Source organism: Syngnathus typhle, linkage group LG1 (assembly GCF_033458585.1).
Source record: "Syngnathus typhle isolate RoL2023-S1 ecotype Sweden linkage group LG1, RoL_Styp_1.0, whole genome shotgun sequence".
Lineage (NCBI taxonomy): Eukaryota > Metazoa > Chordata > Actinopteri > Syngnathiformes > Syngnathidae > Syngnathus > Syngnathus typhle.
This window is the reverse complement of record NC_083738.1, coordinates 14,950,813-14,973,706: the sequence shown is the minus strand read 5'-3', so window position 1 is coordinate 14,973,706 and position 22,894 is coordinate 14,950,813. Positions and strand designations below refer to the sequence as shown.

The 22,894-nt window shown below is 41.7% G+C and overlaps 1 protein-coding gene across 2 annotated transcripts in view; it reads right to left on the bottom strand.

Annotated features, from left to right (window-relative positions):
• pcdh19 (protocadherin 19) overlaps positions 1-21,409 on the bottom strand; it is a 58,894-nt gene extending 37,485 nt beyond the window's left edge. Inside the window, exons 1-2 of one of the 2 annotated variants that reach the window (XM_061281467.1) lie at positions 18,393-21,409; positions 15,828-16,173 (exon numbers count right to left, since the gene is read on the bottom strand). In XM_061281467.1, the coding sequence (XP_061137451.1) occupies positions 15,828-16,173; positions 18,393-20,524 (2,478 nt within the window). In that variant the 5' untranslated portion in view covers positions 20,525-21,409. The remainder of the gene's footprint in view (positions 1-15,827; positions 16,174-18,392) is intronic. The other variant, XM_061281475.1, reaches the window with a different exon arrangement.
• Positions 21,410-22,894: the final 1,485 nt, after the last annotated feature.

Genomic DNA, 22,894 nt, shown 5'->3' with positions numbered 1-22,894 from the left:
CATGTAGTAATATTCGGTGCTCATCCAAAGCGCCGCTACGTGCGCGCTTGTGTTTGTTTGTCAGCGTGTGTGCTAAGCCGTTATCTTGCAAGAACATATCTCTAGGCTGGATGTTTATCTGGGATGATTGGAAGAGTTCGCTTTGTCCCAGCGCCATAGCACACAATATTATCTTTTGTTTTTCATCATTTCATTTCTCCCAGGCCCCGATAGTTTGATGGTCGATGGGAGAGAAACCCCTTTAGTCACCCCCGGGCGTCTAATGTACTTTTATTTGTAATCTGTAAATTTAATAAATCAAATGGGGGAGGAAACAATCCGTACACAATCAAATACTTCGACTCCCTTTTGTACTGTGGTGAGGGGGAGGCATGGCTGTCACTATTAGGTGGAGGAGAAACAGCTGCAGCGCGCAAGTATACAACAAACACAACACGCCTTCCTCCTGATGGCTTCATAGAAAAATAGCGCCGGGCTCGGCTATCAAGTCTCTCGCGGACCAGGCCCACCATTCTTTGTAATGTTTGCAGTCAAAGCAGGACTGAACAATTTAAAATCATTCCAATTGTTTTTGATCGCATGTATTATTGTGATCATAATATTGGTTTTGGACTAAAATATTTCTTTGGTATTTAATACAGAAAGTGAATGTATTGAGGTTCCACAGGTAGGTTGATTACAATTGTGCACATGTGCATTTCATTACCACGAGGTTTAGCTTTGAGCCTCTACTCAACTTTTTTTTTTTTTTCAGAGTTCATATTCACTGCGTAACTATATTCTGCCAAAGCGCATTTGTTTAAAATTGGGCAAGGTCCAACTGGTTAGCTGAGTTGCACCAATGTGTTTACATTTTACATTTATGTGTTTACATGCATATTTTTTATGGTTATATTCTTCAAAAAGGGTGATTGGTTTACGTAGTTTTTGTTTACTTGCTAAATACATTTTCTAAAATAGTACTGTGTGAGGTTTCCCCTGGCTTGCAAAGTTTACACAATGATATGCCTACGATAGGAGTGTTTTTATGCTTACATTTTGCAAAAAGTAACTGAATGTGGAGTACATTGATTTGCTCTGAGTTTCAACTATACTGACCATTGTTGTTATCTTGTGGGGAAAAAACATAGGTCCAGGCCCTGAGGGCCACCTCTAGGACCTTTTTGTTTCACTATTTACCCTTTTAAACAAAGCAATTACAGTACCCCATTAATCAGCCCATTTGGAATTGACATTAAAGAATGAACATTGAATGCACGTGAGAAGTTTTGCCTTTAATGGCCCATCCCTGCAGGAAAGCACAAAAGAAAATGTGAGTCAGAAAATCTTATTTTGTCTTAATGCAGAGGCTAGAACTGGCTGTTCAAGACTATCAGACACTCTCTAGTAATCATCTTTTTCCCTTTCCCTTACCCAGCTCCTATCAAAAGATGTTACTGTGCAAAATGTCAGCGAGAGACAGAGAGCGAGGGGAAAAGGAGGCAAGAGAAGTAATCTCCATCTCCTTTTTGATCACAAGTGGAATAATTGGAACCCTCTTAGGCTCATTACACAAGTTGCCCGCCAGCCAAAAGATAGCTCCAGCTGCCCCTCTCCATTCATGTCGAAGCTTTGAAAAATATTGCTTTCTCCAGTAACAACTCTTTATGAGATGCAATGACAAGAGGTCCTATATTAAAGGGCAATGCCTTTTTTTTTAAACGGAGATATAGTAGCTCTCAACAAGCGCAGTCAAACAGTCAAAGGAGTGGAAAGAAGAAAAATAACCCAGAGACGATAAAGGCGCCTTGTTAACAATGATCCCTGCGACTGATCTGAAAACTATGTTTGTCATGATTATGATTCTAATTACTATTACTGTGTTGCCCAGATTAACCTTAGCGACGACTTTAAATCACCTGCGCTTGATGGCAGCCGAGTCATGACTATGAAGAACGGTGCCAATGTCCCCTCAGATAAATCCTCTCTAATTAGTCGTGTGCCTTACAGGGCCTATGTGCTGTTCATAATTAGAGCTACTGTAGCAAAGGTCATGCAAAACTATTTAGAGAGGATGCGGGCTGCATGGATAATGGAAGAGAGTGAGGGGAGAGGATGACGTTCTTCTTTTTTGCCACCGTTTAGGGCTCCTTTTCAAATTGATTTAATTGCACAGTGCGTTGCTGGACACCACTTGACGCAAAAACTACATGGGCGTGTCTTTTTACCTGTGGAGGTGAGATCGCCACCCCATTCACCTCATTGCTGCGTCTGTTAATTAGCTGTCGCCTAATATGTTTCAGATAGCTCTATAAGTTCCGTTATTAATTGTGAAGGCGCATGGAGGTTTGTTGCTCCAACCGTGAACACGGCTTAACGAGTTGAGACAGAAACGTTGGGGCTGATGTAAACAAGTCCCTTCGCCGAGGTGCTTCTAGTATTTCGACGCAAGCCTCATCTCCCCCGTGTGGTTTTGGCACCATCTTAACTCCCAGGCTGCCTTCCGAGATAAGAGCTCAGGGCTTTACAGGCGGGATCCGCAAGGAATTCAGTCACCTTGTCATCATTGCACCACCAACAAAATAAGCAACAGCGTCACACTTATACAAGTATCTCATTTTCTGCCCACCACCTGAACGCACGCTCATTATTTTCTCTTCTTATTTACTTTTTGAATTTGCCGCCAGCTTTCTTCCATTTCAATAACATGCATGTAGGTTTCCCCGAAGACTTAGGTGTGAATGTGAATTTGACTGGCTGTCTATCTGTGCTTTCGATTTGCTAGTCAGCTATAATAGGCCCATCCACACACGTACTAAGAGCAAGAGCTATATAAAATGAATGGATGGATTCTGTATTTACTGCTGGTAAGTCCATGAACCTTCGAGTCATCTTGATCAAAATTAGGAGCATGGGGACCTTAATTATACAGTAAAGCTCAAGCCAAAACAGTCATGCAAAATGAAAGAACCTGAGTAAGCTGGGTCAAATTACTCATGAATATTGTATGAATTTTAGGTTGAATTTAAAATAATGCCACAAGAACTCTTGATTTCAAACAGCAAAGCTTACAAGGGGAACAGAAAGTTATGGTTTTTGTGGCACTACAAAGCAATTCAAGTGTGCCTTTGTTGTGTTCATTGCTAAATGGATTTGTTCTTTAGTTTTTTGTGAGAAAACGTGTACCAAATTGCACTCGCACTCACACATAGGGGCAATTTGGAGTGCTTAATCATCTTAAAAAGCATGTTTGTGGGATGTAGGAGGAAACCGGAGTGCTCGGTGAAAACACACACCGTCACGGGGGCAGGATAGCCATAAAATAGGACATTGAGTTCCTTCAGTCCAATTTCGTATGATACTTGCTTTAAAGTTAAAACTGTTAAATTGTACCTGAAAATAGCGCCTGTACAATTACTCAGAGCATTAGTTTTGAGCATAAACGAGATTTCCATTAGTATTTCCTGCCCATGCCTGTCATCTCCTGACAGGGGCAGTATAGCAAAAAACACGTAACGCAGATCTAGTCAGTCGTCTATATGTGTGTCAATCAATGTGTCGACAGTCTGATAATAAAGCCTATGTGAGCTCATGCTGTGTCCACTGCTGGGTGCAGTGCACTCGAGTTCAACTGAGATGAACTTTGTAATTTGTTTTTGGACTTTGGAGCTCCATATTTGCTTTAGCTGCTTTGGTGCGATGTGCAATGAACGCTACATTTAAGTAGCATACAACAAACAGCCAAGTAGATCTTATTAGCAGCTTTAGTGGAAAATCTTCCATCCAATTTCTATAGTGCTGGTTCCCGAAGCCTGTCCGAGCTGACTGAGTGAGGACTGTTTACCAGCCAGTCACAGGGTTGCACATATAGTCAAAACAGCAATTCACGCTCACGTTCATACCAAACTAGTGTCTCGAATTAACCAAAGAAAGAAGACTCTGGGGGAGAATCTATGAAAACCCACATTTCTTGACTCTAACAAGCTAACCACTATTGAAATGTGCTTCCCATGACAAGAAAACAATTTGATTTAATTTTAATTTCATAAACAAGATGAAGGATATTCAAAAATATGGTAATTTTTCTAAAGGGAAAGATATATTTATTGAGCGCAAAGTTAAATGAGCAAATTGGTTCATTTCTTTTCTTGCAGCTCATCTCGTCACACGCTCTGAACATTTCTGCTGTTTTTGCAGGAGACTCAACTGTGGCTTTAATAAACGAGTGAGAGGCATTCACCACAATCAACAAGACATCTCATTATAGCCTCTTTCAGTCTTTTAAACACACAATGATTTTACTTGGGTGGGTGAGAGTGGGAGCATATGCATTTGTTCCTGTTGTGTTGTGGAGAGTGGGTGAGGTGGTTTGAAAACGGCCAATTGTGATTATCATTGATCTCATTTGTCAGATGGCTAATCTCTGACTCATCTCGGTCACATCACGTCAGGTGACGACGAAGCACCTTCCCCCGTTTCTTTAAATCCCAAACAAGTGTTGAGGGAAGCGGCGATAAGCGGGCCCTTATCCTTTTAAAGACACTCCCGTAATCCGACTGCGGTGGGAGAAGGGAGGGGGCTTCATCCTTGAGAGATTTAGTCTGGATTAGATCTAGTCCCCCAAATTAAACCAAAAAAAGCATGTTTAAAAAAAAATTCATGTTCATGCAAACTGGGTGAGTGGCTTCCGACCAGTGATATGAACAAGGTAACTGATGGAGGTCTAGAATCGGTGAAATGATCCTGTTCAGTCGCCATATTTTAATTCTGCTCCTTTATCTGATCAACAGTAGAGAAGCCCAAAACGTCTTGCATGCTGAATACCCGATTCTCTTTGCCAACCAGCTTAGCATCACACAAACTCCTCAAGCCGAACTCTCCTGTCCCCATTGACACGAATTGCCATGGCAAAAACAAAGCCAAATCTGCGGCTTAGAGGCTCAAATAATAATCAGCAAGTAGCGCACAGATCAAAAGTCACAACCCCATAACCATGTCATTCCTCCCCCATCTTCATCTTCTGTGCTCTCAAAGTAGGTGACTACATATCAACTAGACAAAACTAGGATTTCTAGTTTGAACACAAACATTATTATCCAAAAGTTGGAAAGTTGGCTTTGAACAGCTGAGCAAGGTAGAACATTATAAATACCGTGTTTTTCCATGCATAATGCGCAAAACTTCACTAATTTATTGTCCTAAAATCTGGGGTGCGTATTATGCGTGGGTACAACAATTTTTGAAAATCTCCCTAGAAATAAAACTTGAAATCACACCTTTCTTCTTGTTTGTTGTCAATCACGCATTGCATTCAGCCATCCTGCCCAACACACTTAGTCAGAAAAATTCACAATTGACGACACATCGTTTGATGCGATGGTGCAATCCTTGATGGTGTGTTATTGTCAAATATTGTTTGTTTTTTAATCTCCATCACAAACCGGATATCATACGGAGGCCGCCATTACAGATGCGCAGAACGGATGCGCAAGACACGTCAGCTATATAAAGAGCGAGAGTTCAGTTCTCTACCTATATGCGTATTACAGGTAATATTTTATTTCACAACACTTTGCCTTGTTCCTTTCTTCTCTGCTGTTCACGTCAAACACGCTCCATACGAACACAATGCTCTCGCATCAGATGCTTGCTCGATCACCTGCTCGTTTGCTGTCACAATGTACCCTACACAAATCCGAAACATTTCTTTGCTATCGAGTTTGCTACCGCATGCGCAGTGATACTGACCGGCAGAATAACATCCGGTTGTTCACAAAGATGATCTTTTTTCTGAAATAATTTTACGTTTATGGACTTAAGTAAGAGTCAAAATTTGGGTGCGTATTATACATGGGTACAGGCTTTTTTCCAGCATCGACATGCCATTTTTAGGGTGCGTATTATGCACGGGGGCGCATTATGCATGGAAAAACACGGTATATGTTATCTGTTAAAGGTTTTAGGTATTTTCTTTCTATTAATTTTTTATTTCTATTAACTTCTTATTCGATTTACTTGTCAAATTTGTGAAGATAGTGCTAGCTTGAAGATAAGATGTTTTCATGAAGCCACACACTTAATTTTGGTTTGCTATCATACAAGGTTGAGTTTGTTTTTTTAGGTTTGGACAATATATACATGCACTAAACATATTTCAACTCTCATGAACAGAAACACATTTTTAAGACAGTCGGACATTTTGGAAAGCTAATGTTTGCTTGAAGCGAAGCAGTTCAGGTCAATTTATTTTGCCCTGATACAGTTTCTTTATTAGGCAAAGAAAGATTTGTAAATTTGTAATAGCCATGAACCTGACTGGGATAAGCAGTGCAGAAAATGAATGGATGTACGTGGTACGAAAGTAAGCCAGCATAAATGCTCGTGGACCATAATTGATTGATAAAGCTCTATTCAAAATTAAATATTTGATTTTAATGTGTGATTTTGACACTGGGCGATAACTGGCATGTCAAACATTTCACAACATCATTTCAGTGCGTTAACTCGGAATGATTACATTGAGAAATTTTGGGACGCTTAACGTCTTTCATGTTCACATGTTCACCTAATTAGGCTTGAGTTGGGCTTCATAAATGCAGTTAAATGAATTACCATGTTAAATGAATTTGTATTGCAGCTGGTATCAAAGTGAAAGCATACCAAAAAGTGACCATTTTGATGGATACCTTCCACCATTTTCAATGCAGAAAAAATATTTAAAACAACACAATGCTCACACTCAATAAGATCTCTGTGGCAACCATCGTGGTCTGGTTGCCAAAGGAATCATCAACCTGCATTATTCAAAGCCAGAGATTATAAATGGAGGCTTTTTCTTTCAGGAGCACTGCTGCTCTACCTTTCTAACTGGAGCAAGGAGCAGCTCTCAGGTAGAACTAAAGAAGTTAGCATGGGAAAAAAAAAAAAGACGACACTTAAAGCCACCTTAGTGAGGCCAAGTGCTTTTCGTTCATTAAGTTGGCTGTCTGGGCTGTGCTATGTCAGACGTCAGGGGAAAGTCAAAAAGCGGAGTCCATTGTGCGCCGCGGCCTGAATATTATTTCCTAATGCCACAAGCGAGCGGCGTCATTATCAATTTCAAAGCAAGGCAGTCATAACTATTATCATTAATGGTGTTTTCATCCTTTGCATGTCTTGAGCCCGACAAGACACAATGTCTTCTATTCCTGGCACACATTCCTCTCTTAGCAACTTGACCTGGTATTACTCAAGCAAAGAAATGGATTCTCATCCCTCTTCAAGCCGCCATTGGGTGTAAATAATACGCCTAGGCCCTTTTCTGGAAACCTATAATCCCAGGAACACTGGCTTGGGCAAAAAACCTGCATATCTGCATGTGAATGCAAAAATGCAAAGCACTCCTTAATGGAAAGGTGAGACTTTCAAACAACAAATCCCCGACACCAAACATCAGCAAAATTCTCTCCCAGAGCCTTCATTGTGCTGCTTAATTCTTAATGTCATCTCGCTGCTCCTCCACTTTATGTCAAGCTCAATCACACAGACTGCTCTGAGATTTGCACACATCATGAATGAGAATAGCTCAACACACAGCGTGGGGGGCGACAACGGCTGAGGGAGAAGCGATAAAGGAAGGGCACTACAGGGGTGACGGCGTCAGAGAGGGATGAGCACGGGAGAAAAAATGGCAGGAACACAGGGCAGGGGGAACGTGAGGCCTCCACACTCGGACATAGCCCATTAGACTGGCTGGCTGCAAGTGCTGCACCTCATTACATGCTCTACCTCTGTTGTGTGGATGCACAATGCACAATTACGCCACCCCGCTGCTCTGACGGCTACGTCGCCCTGTGCCTCTGAGGCAGCTGATTTCTACCACTGCAACAGTTGAAACCTCCACATCATAGTCCCTGATGCAAATGCAGGTTTATGTCTTGAAATAAAAGCACCATTTGAAGGTTCTCAAATGAAATGAATGGCCTCTGCACCACCGGGCCAAACAAAACAACAATGCAGTATTTGCCGTCTATTTACAACTTCAGTGCTAGGTTTTTAATACTTTCTTCTCACTTTTAAAAAAGCATGCAACTCTGACACAAGAAAAAATCAAGCTAATTCCAGCCACAATAGGTTCATAGCAAACATCCAAATGTAGTGGCAGTGGCGAAGCAAAGCGCAACGGCATTCAGCAACTGCTATGCAGTTGGGTTTCTTCCACCTGTGGCGGCAAATTGCTTGACAAGTCTTCCTACTTACTATTCTACAATAATGCATGCAGAAGTTGGCATTTAATCTGATGGGGAGAAATGCTAACTAACGTCCTCCCGCTACCTCCTTGTTTTAGGCCTCAGCGAAAAGGTCACTCTTCCCCAGTGTCAGAGCTGCCTGCTCAAGGAACTTTCCTCATATCTAGTATTAAAAAAATGGCTGTGCCTCTGAGTTATGGGGGGGGGGGGGGGTGGTGGCAGAGCGATAAGAGCATTTCACAAACAAAGAAATCTTGCAACAACAAAACATTAACTTGCCAGGTGCTATTTGCCATTGTAACCCCATTCCTCATTCTCCAGGAATAAAGTGCCCAAAACACAAACGAGCAATTTCCTAAAATGTTGACATACACAATGACAAATGTTAATGCCTTGGCATTATACTTGTATAGTGTATAGAGCTTTCCATCGCTCAACAATGATGAAATATATATATATTTTTTTTGCATTACTGTATTTACATTCTAGTAATTGGTGTGGGACAAATCAAATGCCTTTATTGCCTTCCATTTCAGTTTTTACCTCTATTTAGCGAGTTTATTGAAAAAAAAAGTGCAAACATCTGTAACCAAACCATAGATACCCACGTTTTATTTGGCAATATTAAGGATTAATTGGTGTGCATAATTAAAAACAAGTGAGAAAAAAAATTGTGAAAAAAGTCACTCTACAGATTACAAATATGTACGTATCGCCTTGAGTTTAAGCAAACCATTGGTTTTGTGTTTTTAAAATGTAAACTGACCTTTTCTCCCTTTTATAAATGCAGACCATTCTCTTGGGCTATCCCATGACCCATTACTGGAAGACGAGCTATTTCTTTTTCCGTAATCTCTTTTTAGAGTCATACATTTTCTTGAAGGCTTAATAAACCTTTGCAGGAAACAATGCAGACAATTATGCGCTTGATGGTAAACATTTGCATATTTATGTTTTCTGTTGGCACTTGAGACAGTTCAATGATTTCCATGAAAGGAAACACAATATGGCATATTTATGTTTGAGAGTTTAATTCGAGAAATTAAAAGCGAGAGTAGGGCGGGTGAAAAAAGGCCACTGGATACTCATTTAAATGGGTAGTTACGTCCATGCAGCAATGCTTGCGGGGTCTAACAAGGTGCGTAATGATGTCCTGTTCCCCAGTGATAAACATCATCACGATGTCCATTTCCTTCACTCCATTTAGCCTTCTCAAAATTACATGTGGACCCATCAGCCTCGGTCCAAAGTTCTTGTCGCCTTACTGCGTTCACGTCCACTAAAAGTCTTTAGAGAGATTTATCCTGCTCTGTGACTGACTCTGAATTAAACCCTATTTTATGATGCACAATAATACAAAGCGTGTCCACATTTCCTCATTTTCAGTGGTTTTGAACAAAGCTGGATGAAAAGTGGATGATTATGGTAACCACTTTGTATCTGCTGAATAAAATATATTGTCACACACAGTTTAGAATCCACTTAAACCACTATATTCACTTAATGCTACCATCTGTGTTGTTGGGTACACTGAAGTAATATTTATCTCCAAAGTAGGACATAGTAATTTAACATTAGAAATGTGACATTTTCTGCTATTGTGGTAGTTGGAAATGGAAAGGAAATAAAAAAGTGAATGTGTCCTCATCTGAAGGCCAGGTTTTATAGACAGAAAAGAAATAGCACTCAGCAGGGTGCAGACCTTTGCTAAGGCCAAACAGTCATGAACTGAATCAGTAGAAAATGATGGATAAATGGATGGGCAGATGAATGGATGAACTTACGGCTAGCTTTTTGCCCAAACTCTCTTGAAGTCAGGAGAAAATAAATCACAAACTTTTGATAATAGTGTATATGCAAGTCGGAGAAGTAGCCTTTTGCTTGGTCAATGAATCAAGTGCATCCAGTCATGTTAATCGGCTGAGAAAAATATATTTAGCTAATTACCTTCCCGAGCTAAAGGAGCCGTTATCTTTTTAAAACTCCACGCAAATAGGCCTTATTTCAATTTACAGTAATATGCCTGAAGCAATTTGAAACACTGCTGAGATATTCTCAATAGCATAGCGCCAAACTACTGCACAAGACAGCGATAACAGCAACATTTATGGCTAACAGTATATTAAACGCAAAATTACAACTACAAGAGCAATAAAAGGGCACTCTAAATGCAGGATCACTATGATGTCTGATTATTGACAATGCTTCTCATTCCTGAGTCAGCCTCTACGATCTAAATGATAATGTCACAGCTCGTGTGTCAAATAAATGAGACAATCCATAAGAGATGTTTTGTGTGTGGCATTTGTGTGTGTATCTGTGTTTGTGTGTGTGTGTGTGTGTGTGTGTGTGTGTGTGTGTGTGTGTGCGTATTCATCACGAGTGTAGAAGGCCACCTGCTACGATGTGAATGACGGCAACACGGCTGCCTCTCGCTCAGTGTGACATGTTTGGCTGCAGCCGTGCATCCTGGTGTGATGCTGAGAATCTGATATTGTTATGTAGGCATCAGCTTTGGTAACATAATGAATGCCACAATATACAGGATGAGGCAGGCAGACCTTGAGATTTATCACAGTCAATCGGTATTACACTCATTATGTTCATATTTTAACAATAGCCATCACATTTATGAGTATTTTATCCCTGTTATAGATTTGACTTCAACATTAATTCTGTATTTGGCGAAGTGAGACTAAATTGTTCATAGGTGTGAATTTGAATGTAAATGGGTGTTTGTCTAATTGTGTCCTGCCACTGAATGGAGATCAACCAAGGGCGTACCCTGCTTCTTGTCAAAAATCAGATGGAACAGGCTCCAGCTCAACTGCAACCCAAATGATGATAAATGGTATCGAAAATGGATGAATGTTGTATTTTCATTCATTAACCGATTAGCCCCCCAAAATGTTTCAAAATGCAAATGCCAAAAATGACTAAAATTTCACTTAAACTTCATAACTAAAAAATGGTACCAAATGATTTTTACCAAAATTACCAGCGAGTGTGAGCCAATTTAGAGAACAATAGGTACAAAAAGTGCAGCAAATGTAATTTCTCATAGTTAAATGTTACCAAAGGTTAGTTCACAAAAAGCCAAATTGTTACCATAATTTACAGTATTTTTGCCAAATGTTACCTAGATATTGTCATTTGATTGCTTCCAACATTACCCCAAATGATACCAAAAATATAGCTTACATAGTTAACTAAATTGTTACCAAAAGTCAGACATCAAAGGACCACTTTTTTTTAACCAATATTGACTTTTCTGTCAAGCAGTTGAGAGAAATCACATGGTTCAAATGGTGCTTATGTGAAACTGAAATTAACAAATGCAGTATATTAAGTATTAAAGTGTGTTCTATATAATTCAATGCAATGTGTATCTGGAATTAAATCGCAAGGCTTGCAACTATAAAATGGTGCATAGCGACTGAAACCTGTATTGATTATCAGTCAGCTGAAGAAGTCCTACTTTCTGCTTTATTTGTCACCCTCTCTTATTAATTACTGCTCTAAAATATAGAAGAAGAAAAAAACACCTGGCTGATATGAATCAATAGAATTAGAATAACTTATCTTCCCACTATGAGCTCATTATCTGGTATCACAGGTGTAAGAATCCTTCTAACATTCAAAAACACATTGTAGCCAAAGGCCAATCTTTTCCTGTATAATTTTCTCTCAGAGCAAGTGATAAACTATAATTAAGCCAAAGAAGACATCTCTATGTTGCCGTGAGCATTCAGATCCAACATGGGCAATTCGTACAAACATCTCACAGCTGACATGCTTCGACACAATGGGTGTTAAGAGATCTGCTTTGCGTTCTCTCAAGCGGGAATACAATTTACACAACTGCAGGTCTGAGTCCTTCGAAGAGACCTGTCACAGTCACCTTCCACTATCTTGGCCTGGTTTGGTGTTTAATTACAGGATGTAGTATATTTGTGTGATGCAGCAAGCTTTTGTCTGTCTGAAGCAGGAAAAGCTTGGGTATAAGTGCATTGATCACAAACATAGATTACAACGGATGCTTGTAGCTGCCTAGCAAAAACAAATTGGTCATCCGAGCCACATAGAAATTCATGAAAAGGATGAGATTGGAAAACAAGTGTGCTGATGAGTAAGAATTTAAAAAATGTGCAACTTACTATCATATAAATTAATTATAATTAATTAACGGTCTAAAATTAATTAAAATAGGTTTATTGAAATCACTGTTTAATTCCCCATGTGCTGTACAATTATATACTATAGATAGATAGATAGATAGATAGATAGATAGATAGATAGATAGATAGATAGATAGATAGATAGATAGATAGATAGATAGATAGATAGATAGATAGATAGATAGATAGATAGATAGATAGATAGATAGATAGATAGATAGATAGATAGATAGATAGATAGATAGATAGATAGATAGATAGATAGATAGATAGATAGATAGATAGATAGATAGATAGATAGATAGATAGATAGATAGATAGATAGATAGATAGATAGATAGATAGATAGATAGATAGATAGATAGATAGATAGATAGATAGATAGATAGATAGATAGATAGATAGATAGATAGATAGATAGATAGATAGATAGATAGATAGATAGATAGATAGATAGATAGATAGATAGATAGATAGATAGATATAGATACACACACACACACATATATATTTTAATATTTACCTGTTTCATGATTATGTTTGCTGATTGACCAAATACCTATTCAGGTTAATCCACCAAAAGTTTCTTAAATATTATCAAACGACACTTCACAAGTCATTAAAATGTAACATGGGTTTATTTGAAAAAAAGTTGCCAAAATAATATAAATGTCAGTTACGTTAAATGTAGAAAAAAAATTGCAAATGTTGACTAAATATACTAGAAGTTAGTTAGGAAAGTTACAAAAATATTGCTCAATGTTAACAAAATTTGATGTTAGTGAAAGAAAAGCTGTCAAAAACAATAAAGCTCCTTTAAAACAAGGTGATTGAATCAACATTGCAGAAAGCAGCTATCCTCATTATGGAGGAATGTCCAAAGGTAGAGGGCCGATTCGTTTCCAATTTCAGATGTCCCCCTATCAATTCTGATACATTTCAATGCCGTTTACTAATGTTACAAATTGCGCTGTAATTATACCTACAGCATTTCTTATTTAAACGCGACATTTGTTCGTGCTGTGGGACTTCTGTCGACGGCAGATGTCACGGCGGGAAACAGCGATAACAACAGCAACTGTGCCGTTGAGGTAAATGCGGTTGGAGGTTAAAGCGCGGTCTCGCTGGCATCTCCAGACACGGGGGTCGTCTGGCTCAAAGAGATGCTTGTCAACTTTAGGAGAAGTGGCCGGCGATGGAGGCTGCGTGCTAAGCAGGCCGGGGCTCCATCAAGCCAATGAAGTGGCTCCAAGACAACATTGGCCAGGACACCTGGCACTGGCACACATTCACCAGTCTTCACTTCGTTCTCTCGTCTCTGTTTGCACTCGCATGCAGGGCTCCATCAAGGCGGCTCAGAGCTTTGCATTCAAGATTATCGGAATCAATCGAACCTAATTTGTCTAACTCTTTACTTTTTCATTAGCCCGGGCAAATCAAAGCTGGGCTAATCTGGTAGCAAATGTGCTTTTATAGAATAATTAAGACACAGAGGAAGGATGCTTTAGGTGCTTGTGTGAATGTCTAACCAGACGTATGATTTATGGATGAAGATTAGACTTACTTTCAGATGAAAGCCGTTAATAACAGAATTTCCCAATCTTTATCAAGCCAAGGCGCATAGTTTATGTTTGAAAACTCTCATGGCGCATTATTATGCCTGTCAATATTAGTCATCGGCATGGACAGAAAACCAAAGTAGATGCATTACTTGGGGTGAATACTTTTTGGGGACAAATTAAGTTAAATTGGGTTCTTTCCTGCAAGACTTCTGGTAATATGCCATGCTCAGGACCTAGTTAAGAATCACTGTTTTATGATACATCACGTGTTGTCTTGGAATGGAGATAAATAAATTGATGAAAATGTTCCCACACCTGCATGCACTTACAAAAATCCTCACGTCGAGTCACCCGTTGATATAAACCAAGAAGAACATGAACAAACAATTTTGGTTTGTAGGTATCTATTTTCAGAGTTGTATGTTGCCTAAAGATGGCGTTACTCATCTGTATCAGATTTTTAGCCACCCTTAAATGGGAAACTGACCAGTTTCGTACTCGTGTGTGCTGTTGATTGGTTAACAGAAAAAATACAAAAACATCCAAAGTGTTGAAAATCATTTGTTTCTTATTAGAAACATCCAAAATGTCTTTGGATCACTTGCAACATGTATGACACAACTACAATGCGTCACCGCTGTGAAAGCACCCTGATCTCGTAGAAATGTACTATAGATCTGCTAACCATCACCAAGCATCATTTCATATTCGTGCAATTTAACAGAACCAACTCAGACAGGCCCAGTAAATCTGCTTGCCTGTAAGTAGGTCTCATTGAGCTCTCTGAATCCATCGGTGCCTGAATATCTCTGGATCATCTGCTCAATACATCAATATCTATCTTGTGTTTCTTGCTCTAAGACCCTCAGCACCCTACCTTCCTCTCCATGAATGTCAAAGACAGATTGGAGTCATCAATTACGAGTGTCTGGTAGGGCGTACGGATGCAGAACCTTTCCTGATGCTGCCTGTAGGAGTGAGCGTTTCACAACCTCCTCCGCGGACAAAGCAAAGACGTGCATTTGCAATCACTCAGAGAAGCGTTGCCTGCTCTCGCAGGATTGACCAGAAGTGGGTCATGACGACTGAGAGGTGTGTTGCACAAGAAATCCAATGAAGCAGTGGATACATTGGAAAATGTATGAAATAAAAATCAGCTGGTCTGCATACAGTGTCAGCTCAAATAGTTTTTCTCGTCAGACTTTCTCTGCTCTGCTGGAGCCGTGCATGGTATGTCAGGATAATTCAATGGCTGGCTGCACAAAGCAACCGTGCACTCGCATCGCACGCCCGCTCTGCCAAATGGACAGTAGGCAGGCAATTTAGCCAATGATTATTCTTTCCGCCAGCACCTGAAATTACATGTGATAGAGCTGATTAGCTGGATCGATGAATCATCGCTCGAGATAGGTTCGCTTTTTGCGCCAACTAAAGCACAAAAAGTAGAAAATATAAGAAGATGGGCAAAACATTTCTGTCATCCAGCCTTCTGGTTGCGCTGGTAAAATGCTTTCTTTCTCAGGTCAACTTCAATATCTCTTGAAATGCCTTGAACATTTCACTCAGATGTACTGACAAACGGTCACACTTGACATTTCAAATAGCTTAACCTTCCATCAATGACGGGCAGGCTTTTCACTGACAGCACCATCTTTGCTGTGATGGAGCGCTAAATATCACCCCAACTTGAGATGTGTTGAAATGTGTCAAACAGCCTCTTGCCGTCCCAGTCAGATTATCCACGGATAGCAGATGGATCGTTCAGACACTTTGAATGACGAAAGCTTTTCGTTTTCCGGTTTGTTCACCCAACATCGCTCAGCGATGCTCTCCTACCTCATCGCCCAACATAGTCCAGAGCTCTGTGCGCGGTTTCTCACCTCTGGCAGTGGCATGCCGTTGATGATGAGATCTGGCTGCTGGTGGCCTTGCCCGGTGAACGGGTGCTGATAGCCGTGGTTGGGTGCGGCATTGCGCGAGTTCTGGTTCTCCACGTTGAGGAAGGTGCTCTCGGAGCGCCTACAGCCCAGCGGCAGGCTCTGCTGGTGGTAGTCGAAGTAGTTGAGCGAGGAGGTGAGTGACGAGCAACTCACCACGTTCATCTTGTCTGTTTCCTCGACATCGCGTGGGACCAGGCGGATGTCGTTCTTGTTCAGCTTCTTCTTCTTGCTCGACTTCTTCTGATTGCCGTAGGAGTACTCGGCCACCCTGCGCAAGTAAAAGAAACTGAACAGACTCAATAAAGCAGTGCTCTGTCTTGCTTTTCATTTGCACACAGTCAAATACGTGCTTGCACCATCATGCCAGCTAGGATGATGTTGGGGTCAAACAAAAGCTAAATACCTGTGTCCATGGGTGGCAAGACCCACTGAAGGGACTCCCCAGCCTGACACACAAAAGGAACTGACCTTTTTTCTGTATGTTTGGATTTGCATGCGCAACATTGGACATGTCACAAACAGGCAGACGGTATGCAAACATGCCAAACACCACAGATACAAACGACACCGGTATACGCAATCATATGCAAAGTACATAAACCACACTTTTTTGACTATCAAGCAAACATACTAGCAATATGGAGTATGGCGCAATTGAGGGGTGGGGGCTGCAGATAAAATTAATTTTGCCGCTCTCTGTTTTCCACACACTCTAAGAGGCAATTTTGACTGATATACTGTATGAGAAAATGAGGAGCACTCTTTCATCAAAGGTTTCACCGGGATTGGGAAATGAAGAATTCCACAGTAGAACAGATGCTCATTCCACATGTCAATTATTGGAGATAATTTGTGATTTTCTTTTCTTTGCGATACGTTTAAGCCATTTCTATTATCAGTGTGCGGAGACCCAGTTAGTCTCCTCCAGTCGTGTGTGGAATATCTGTGTTATTGTCGCCCCCACTGGCCTCCGTTTCTTCACTAAAACGCAGCTCTGATCCTCCCAACACTTCTACAATCACGAAGGCTAAGAAGCAACATTGTTTTTCCCTCGCTTTCATTTTTCTCTCAGATTGCATCTTGAAAAGAACTATCGCCCTCATTCAATCCCCCCCCCCCACTTCCCTAGATTTAGAAGAAAGAAAATGATCAGCCGCAAACAAAAGGCAGCGCGTTTCCCACCTCGTTTTCATTTATCATTTAGCATGCTACCTTCCGCTCTACATTACTTCCCAATGCAAATCTAGAAGGGGGGTGGGGGGTCTGAGTCAAGCAGGCTGACTGAAAAACAAGCAATCGATTGGAGATAACTGCTCCCCCCTAGTCAAGGGGTACTCAGAAGGGCACACATCCCATCACTGTTGATTATAGCTCCCAGTGGGGGTGGGGGTTGCTGTTCATTTTGAAATCTATAGTGGGTAGTACGGTATAATCTATACTTTGAGCAAGACTTTTAAATGAGCAGGAGAACATTTCAACCTGCAAAACGCTTTCCATTAAGCTTCTGGCAGAGTTGCATCCATCTATAGTAAATCAGGCCTCAATTTAAAACACTTTGTCGAATGTTAACTCTCTCAAAGCTGTTAGGAAGAGGGTGACATTATACTATGCACTCAGCAGGCATAAAATTAGGTACTATCTGGTGATCCCCAATAAGAGAGCATAGATAATAATGAACATCTATCGGGCAGCATTTGATTTGAGCATTTTGTAAAGAAACCCACTTGTTTAAAAACTCCTAATATAATGTATGAATGAACCTAATGTGTCCGGTATATTAAACCAGACAGTGCACAGCAACAAATAAAATGAGTATGTACTATTTTAGAATGATGATGGGCCCACTATCAAAAAACATCCAAACTTGACTTACAATAATATTTGAACCAAAATATGATTATGGCTGCAGGTGAAGTCTTAAATCCAATCTATATGTAAATGTATAATGTTAATGTGGCACCGGGGCTGATTGCAGATTGATGAACAAAAAACAGAGCGTTTGATGTGCAGAAATATTGATGTGCCACTTCCCGGAAAATGCATTAATATTGTCTTTCGAGTGCTATTTATTTGAGCTCATCCACATCACGTTTGGAATGATTTGTGATTTGTTTAGCCTGTCAAAGACGTAAGCCAAAATTAAAGGTGGCCTAAACCTGACCAACGCCATTATCATAGATGATTGAAGTTAATAACCACAAATCAGCCAAGGTTAAATAAGAAATGTCTGCGACTGTCACCGAGCCAGCAGGGCGTTAATTGTCCGGCAACATGCCCACAAATTGAACATGACACTTATACTTAAGAGACAATTGGTCACAAAGAAAATATTAAATCAGTCAATCACAAGCAACAATGATCCTCAGATGGACTAATTCTATTTCAAAAGCAGCCTCAAACAAAAGCAAAGAAAAATGTGCAGGCCCAGAAAGCTGCACAAGGGATCGGAATACACACACACACACACACACACACACACACACATAAGCTAAAGTGGGTCAGTACCTGCAGTTGTAGGTCCGTATTTCCTTGTTGTCCCTCTTGCACTTGACCGCCACAAAGATCATGGTGACAAAAAGGATAGCAGCGATGGAGCCGAGGGCAATGATGAAGATGAGGGACAGATTGACGGGTCCGATGGATTCCTGGGCGTTCAAGTCCCGCGATAGGTACACCACGATGTAGGCCGAGGCAGACAGTGAGGGCTTGCCGTGATCCCGGGCCACAACTGTGATCTCGTAGGTGGACTTGGTGTTCTCGCTGAACATGCGGGTGGAGTGCACCTCTCCATTGACTTGGTCGATCTCAAAGAAGGCCCGGTCGCCCTCGGAGATTGTGTAGGTGAGGCGGCCGTTCTCGCCTTCATCGTAGTCGTCCGCCTTGACCTGGGTCACCATGTAGCCGGCGCCTGCGTTCCTTGGGATTGACACCTCGGCGGTGCCATTCACCAGAGGTGGGCTGGTCATGACGGGCGTGTTGTCGTTGACGTCCAGCACCACAATTCGCACGGTGGCGTTGCTCGACAAAGACGGGTTGCCGTTGTCGCGGGCGAGGACTTTAAAGTCAAAAGTCCTTGTGTACTCGTGGTCAAAGGACCTCATGGAGTAAATACGCCCAGCCGGATTTATACTCACATATGTGTTAACGTCCATGTGCTTAATCTCACCGGGGACTATGGAGTACGACACTGTTCCATTCATGCCCAGGTCAGGGTCCTCTGCCGAAACGGCCAGCAGACATGACCCCGGCAGGTTGTTCTCCATCACCATCTCCTGGTAATGCGGCTTGAGAAAGTGCGGCGGGTTGTCGTTTTCATCCGCCACTTTGACCACCAGCGACTTGGTGGCACGCAGAGGAGGGGCGCCGCTGTCCTCGGCTTGGATGGTCAGGTTGTACGTGTCCTTCTGTTCGCGGTCCAGCCGACCGTCCACCAGGATGGTGGAGAAGCTCTCGTACTCCTGCAGCCGAAAGGGGACGTTGCCCTGGAGCCGGCACTGCACCTTGCCGTTGGCCCCTGCATCCTTGTCGGAGACACGCACCAGGGCGATGACGTACCCACGCTGAGCGTTCTCACTCACCTCCACCATCTCTGTGTTGAGCGACAGCAGGCTAATGACCGGCGGGTTGTCGTTGGTGTCCATCACATTCACAGTGACTTTACAGTGTGCAGGTATAGAGTTGGGACCCAAATCTTTGGCCTGCACGTCGATCTCGTATATCTGGGCGGTCTCATAATCCAGAACGCCATTGACGGTGATGATCCCGGTCTGGGGATCAATTCTGAACGCATTCCTTGTTTTCTCTGTGACGTAACTGTTGAACGAGTACACGACCTGTCCGTTGGTGCCCTCATCGGGATCTGTTGCATTCAAATCTATGACAAGAGTGTTGATTGGGGAGTTCTCCATGACATTAACAGTGTACACAGGCTCGTCAAAAACTGGGTTGTTGTCATTGGAATCAATGACTTTGATGTTTAACTGAACCGCGCCTATTTTTGGCGGTTCCCCTCCGTCCTCCGCGCTGATCTCATAAGTATAGTGGGACTGGGTCTCTCTGTCTAATGATTTTTGCACGACAAGCTCTGCAATTTTGGAGCCGTCGCCTCGCGTTTTAATTTCCAATCCGAAAAGCTCGTTGGGGGTTATGGAGTAGGACTGCACTCCAAAGACGCCCGAGTCTGGATCGCTTGCCCCCTCCAGGGGAAACCTGGTCCCAGGGGACGCGTTTTCTGAGATCTCGATGTCAATGTGGCTCGTGGGGAACCTGGGCGCATTGTCATTCAAATCCTCAATTTCAACTTTGATGACGCAAATCTCCATAGAGTTGGACATCACTTCCAGAGAAATAATGCACTTGGGGTTCTGGCGGCACACTACATCACGGTCGATCTTCATTTGCGTGGTAAGAATCCCGGCCGGGCTGAGTTCCACCCAGCGCGGCTCCGAATTGGAGATGACCCGCAAGTAGGGCGGCTGCAGTGCAATTTGGAATCCTTGTTTGAGCGCGTCCTTTGTCACGTTGCCAATCACGGAGCCGGGCTTCATCTCCTCGTTTATTCCATATTTGAGGTTAATGACAGCTTCGGCGCCGACCCAAAATAAGAGCAACAGCACAATTACATGTATAAATTCCATTTCCTCCCCCCGAACTTGTTGAGTTCACCTTAATAAAAGATTTCGATTACGCACCCACCTCCAAAATCATGTCACGTGTTTTAAAAAGTGTCGAGACAAATGTTTCATGTGCATACACATTTGACATCTATCGGAGTCGTCCTTCCTGCGGTGTTGAGCTGCGAAGGGTGACGGCCGGGCTGTGCACCGCGCACGGTGTCCGGGAGGGCTGCAGTGATTTGACCGTGCACGTCTTCATCCAAGTGCTGCTGTGCATGTCCTTTCCGAGCAATTGTCTCACAGGAGCAAAGTGCAACTGATCCAAAATAAAGGGGGAGGAATCCAGTGAGAGGCAAGTCCCATAAAATAAAAATGTATATATGTTAAAAATCCCCCATGAGATGATACTCAAAAGTCCTCCTTGATTCCTGTATATATTTTACTTCAATTCGAAATCCTTGCTCAAATATAAGAAAATAAATCAACAGTTCAAGTCCGATTTTGTTCGCCCGTTCCAGGAATGTCTCATCATCAGCAAAGTCCAAGATATTTTTTTAATTCCAGCACATCTTACATCCCCTCCTCAAGTCTTGCGGATGCCACTTTCCCCCGCAGAGCACTTGAAGGGGTGAAAGCACCAAATATCCACGTCATTAAAGAAATCCGTTATAGATCAAAAAGAGAAAAAACGCGCACACAAACGTAGCGCCTATTATCGGAAGCGAGTCCACACTGGAAGACCCAGCAGCTTCTACCATCCAAAATAAAGGAACTCAGACTCAAACATGCGCTCCTCTCGCTCCACTGACGCACACTGGCAGACGCGCGGTAGCACTCGAGCCGATCGAGCGTTCAGTGCATGCGGAGCTGCAGTACCCCCCTGTCCCCTTACACACAAGCACACACACACACACCACTTTCTCGTCCCCTCCTCAGCCAATCAGGGGTTACACAGCCGGGGCAGGAGTCGCTTGTGGGTGGGGCAAAAAAAAAAAAAAAAAAGATACACAATGGCCAGCAGATATACTTGCTCCTCTCTCCTCTTTGCAATTACAAAATGTTTGCAGCAGCATTTCCTTAGCTAACACAGTCCATCTCAAGACTTGTTTGTCAAGTAAACACTCACTGGACACCTATGACAATATCTGCACAGTCCCTTGACAGCCATACATTGCAAGGGCCTTAAAACATAACAAAAAAAATAAAACAAAACAAAAAATGCCATTAAAATGCTCCGTTTTCGACAGGAAATCGTTAATTTACAATAATTAATATTCTTGTTCTTGTGATGCATCACTATATGCTGCAACCAATGACATGTTGTGAATTATTCTTTAACGGATCATCTACCTTACATCTAAAAAAAGACCTACAAAATCTTCCTAAGTTTCTGTATTCTCTTGTATGTGGCTTCATTTGTTGCATGAGTGAAACTGCATTTGAATTCTTGAATTTCTGCATGTTACCAGTTAAAAGAATGGTTCACTTTCTCATTATGTACTTTCTATATCCGCACAGCAACTCAACAAAGAGCCCCCCCCCCCCCCCACACACACACACACAAAAAAAAAGAATCAAACATTAGGGTTCTATTCATTAGGCTGGTGTACCAACCACTACAAACCAGCACTAGGTGTGTAAATTGTTAAAAAAGAAAAAAGACAAGAAGCCACATTCAACGCAAGAATCACATGCATTAAATACGAATTTTTCATTTTTCAGTCTGACTTTGAGGAGGTTAATGTCGAGTTCCACTTCAGGCCACACACGCACGCACGCACGCTATACAGCGGCAGACCGTCTTCAAAGTCACAAGGGTGACACCTAGTGTCCGCAGCCGCATGCATTGCTACTTCACCCTCTGCAGAGGAAAGAGAGAGAAAAAGACAGCTTTGGAAGGCAGGAAAATAACAATGGAACAATCAATTTGCTCTTTATATTGAAATGGCTTTGGACAGTTGGCGCACAATTAATGTGCTGTCCAAGAGGTGATCGAGGACTAAGCCACAGCCAATCATTGTTCATCAATGGTGATGACAGAAATACAAAATGGCTTTGAAACCTTGCATCATAAAAAAAAAAAAAAGAAAAACAGATGCACTATCATTAACTTCAGCCTCAGTGTGGTAGATTTACAACCATATGAAAAGCCACATTATTAGACAACTCTGCATTGTCAATTTGAAATAATTTCATTTTTGTGGATAAAGAAAGATAAAAATTGAAACATATTTCTTATCTTATTCATTGATCAATTGGCAAAATGATAATAAAAAAGAATTAGTTGCAGCCCTATTTACAATATCATTTATCATGAAGAATATTTGAAGAATGGCCCAGTTCTGCTGCAAACACACTGTTGAAAATCCTCTTGTTGCCAAAACCACACAG